The 3028-nt window shown below is 46.5% G+C and overlaps 1 protein-coding gene across 1 annotated transcript in view; it reads right to left on the bottom strand.

Moving 5' to 3' along the window:
• Window positions 1-2753, bottom strand: part of tmed6 (transmembrane p24 trafficking protein 6) — a 3463-nt gene extending 710 nt beyond the window's left edge. The window contains exons 1-4 of the mRNA XM_087312687.1: window positions 2499-2753; window positions 1473-1599; window positions 819-994; window positions 1-476 (exon numbers count right to left, since the gene is read on the bottom strand). The exon at window positions 1-476 is cut by the window's left edge and continues 710 nt beyond it. Of these exons, the coding sequence (XP_087168813.1) occupies window positions 252-476; window positions 819-994; window positions 1473-1599; window positions 2499-2693 (723 nt within the window). The 5' untranslated portion in view covers window positions 2694-2753 and the 3' untranslated portion in view covers window positions 1-251. The remainder of the gene's footprint in view (window positions 477-818; window positions 995-1472; window positions 1600-2498) is intronic.
• Between the last annotated feature and the right edge of the window lie 275 nt (window positions 2754-3028).

Below are 3028 nucleotides of genomic sequence, written 5' to 3'. Positions count from 1 at the left end.
TGTGTGTGTATGTGTGTGTTCAGCAGTGTGCTCCCTCTGCTGTATGTGTGTAAGTGTGTGTGTGTGTGTGTGTGTGTGTGTATGTATGTTCAGCAGTGTGCTCCCTCTGCTGTATGTGTGTAAGTGTGTGTGTGTGTGTGTGTGTATGTTCAGCAGTGTGCTCCCTCTGCTGTATGTGTGTAAGTGTGTGTGTGTGTGTGTGTGTGTGTTCAGCAGTGTGCTCTGTCTCCCTCTGCTGTGTGTGTGTGTGTTCAGCAGTGTGCTCCCTCTGCTGGTGGTCTCCTGAACAGTCTCCTGATCCCCCAGAGCTGCAGCACTCCTGCACTGATGATCATCAGACTCTGAGCTGCAGACCAGCTGCTGATGTAGCTGCTGTTGGACTGCAGCAGGTAGAAGTCGGCGCCGCGCCGCATCCGCTCATAGTTATAGTGCCGCCACATGTGGAAGACGAACCTCTGCAGGCGCCCGCTGCTCTCCTGCACACACACACACACACACACACACTCATTCATTCATTTCAGCTTAGTCCTTTTATTAATCAGTGGTCGCCATGGTGGAATGAACCGCCAACTATTCCAGCATGTTCTACTCTTACAGCTGCAACCCATCACTGGGAAACACCCAAACACAGTCATTCACACTCCTACACTACAGCCAGTGTAGTTGATCAGTTCCCCTATAGCGCATGTGTTTGGACTGGAAACCGGAGCACCCGGAGGAAACCCACGCCAACACGGGGAGAACATGCAAACTCCACACACAAACTCAATGCAGAAACAACAGAAAGCCCCACAGTTTATGTACGGGTGTGTTTTTACCTCAATGACGGACAGTGTGCTGTTGATCTGCTTCAGATCCTCCTCTTTCCTCTTCTTCTCGTCCTCCTTTCGCTTCTCGGCGTTCTCCTGTCCATCGTAATACACGCCGAAGTCCAGGAAGACCTGCATGCTCCCGAAGCGATTGTGGAAATTGCTGAAGCACATCTGGTAAAAGCCTGCACAGAGAAACAGCAGCACTGAGTGACCAATAGAGGGCGGCACAGTGGAGCAGCGGGTAGCACGATCGCCTCACAGCAAGAAGGTCTCTGGTTTGAGCCTGGAGTCAGTGTGTGTTTCTGTGTGGAGTTTGCATGTTCTCCCCGTGTTGGTGTGGGTTTCCTCCGGGTGCTCCGGTTTCAGTCCAAGCACATGCGCTATAGGGGAACTGATCAACTACACTGGCCGTAGTGTATGAGTGTGTGTGGGAATGAGTGTGTATGGGTGTTTCCCAGTACTGGGTTGCAGCTGTGTATATGCTGGAATAGTTGGTGGTTCATTCCGCTGTGGCGACCTAATTAGTCTCAGTATGCCCTGCTAGTTGCCCAGTAACTGTGCTCTAATAGGTGGGCCGTATATCATTACACTGAGCCTCCGCTGGTTCTGATTGCTGGACCTGTAAGCGTTCATCTTCATGTGTCATGTGTTTCCGCTCACCCGTCTCCTTGACGCTGAAGGCGATCTGACCGCTGGCATCGTCCACTTTCCCCACTATCAGTCCACTGGGAGCATTGACCATCACAGAGAGGTGTCTGTCCAGAGCCACACCGGTGACCAGCTGCACCTGCGCGCACACACACACACACACACACACACACACACACACACACTCATAGTCATGGATCTACACACACATGCAGATTTACACACATATAGGAGTACACAAATGCACACGGGCATAGACACACACACACATATAGACAGACACAAACATACACACAGGCACAGAAAGGCGCACACATATACACACAAGCACAAACACACACACACATTGTCACACACATATATTGTCACACACTAACACACACATATATTCATGGTCACAATCACAGACACACATAGTTATAGATACACACACACAAATACACACACATATAGACACACAGAAAGAGACACACATATAAAAACACACACATTCATAGTCACACACAGACACACACATATTCATAACCACAAACACACAAAGTCATGGACATACACACACATGCATGCACACATATGGGTGTATACAAATAAACACAAACAGACACAGGCATAGACACACATACACACACATATTGACAGACACAAACACACACACACACATACACACAGGCACAGACACACAGACATATTGTCGCACACAAACACACACATATTCATAGTCACAATTACAGACATAAAGTCATAGATACACACACATATAGACACACTCAGACACACATATAGACACACACAGACACACATATAAACACACACACACATATTCATAGTCACACACACACAAACAGATGTACACACACACATGCACACATATAGGTGTACACAAATACACACAAACACGAGCATAGACACACACATATAAACACAAGCATACACACACAGGACCGCACACATACACCCAAGCACAGACGCACAAAGATGTAGAAAGAGACACACACATATTCAGTCACACACACACACACACACACACTGGTGTCTCACCATGAAGTTGAGGTAGAAGTGTTCTCCATAGTGAGCGAAGTGCCAGAAGCACTGCAGGTCAGCGGCGCGCAGCATGATGGAGAAATCATACTGATCAGACCCCCAGAACAGCTCCTGATCCGACAACTGAGGAGCTGCAGACACACACACACACACAAACACCACACAACACACGGAAAACACACTCTTACACATCTCTGATCCGCAGTGTGAGCTTCTCTCTGTCCGTCTGGACACTCAGCAGAGGATCTACAGCACTGGGAAAAACCACAGCTGCTCCTCAAGGACAACACACACCTGATACACACACACACACACACACACACACACACACACACTCCTATATATATCCACAAGTTCCTGCATAAAGAAATATTTAAATAATTTAAATAATCAAAATAATTTAAATAATCAATTCTTACTATTGTCATTATTATTACTATTATTATTATAATTGATTACTTATATATTTATTCATGCAAGAATTTGTGGATTTTTATATATATTTATTTTTCAGCATGTGTATTTAT

This window comes from Danio rerio, chromosome 25 (genome assembly GCF_052040795.2).
Source record: "Danio rerio strain M-AB ecotype USA chromosome 25, GRCz13ab, whole genome shotgun sequence".
Lineage (NCBI taxonomy): Eukaryota > Metazoa > Chordata > Actinopteri > Cypriniformes > Danionidae > Danio > Danio rerio.
Note: the sequence above shows the minus strand (reverse complement) of the source record. Positions and strands in the feature narration are given on the sequence as shown.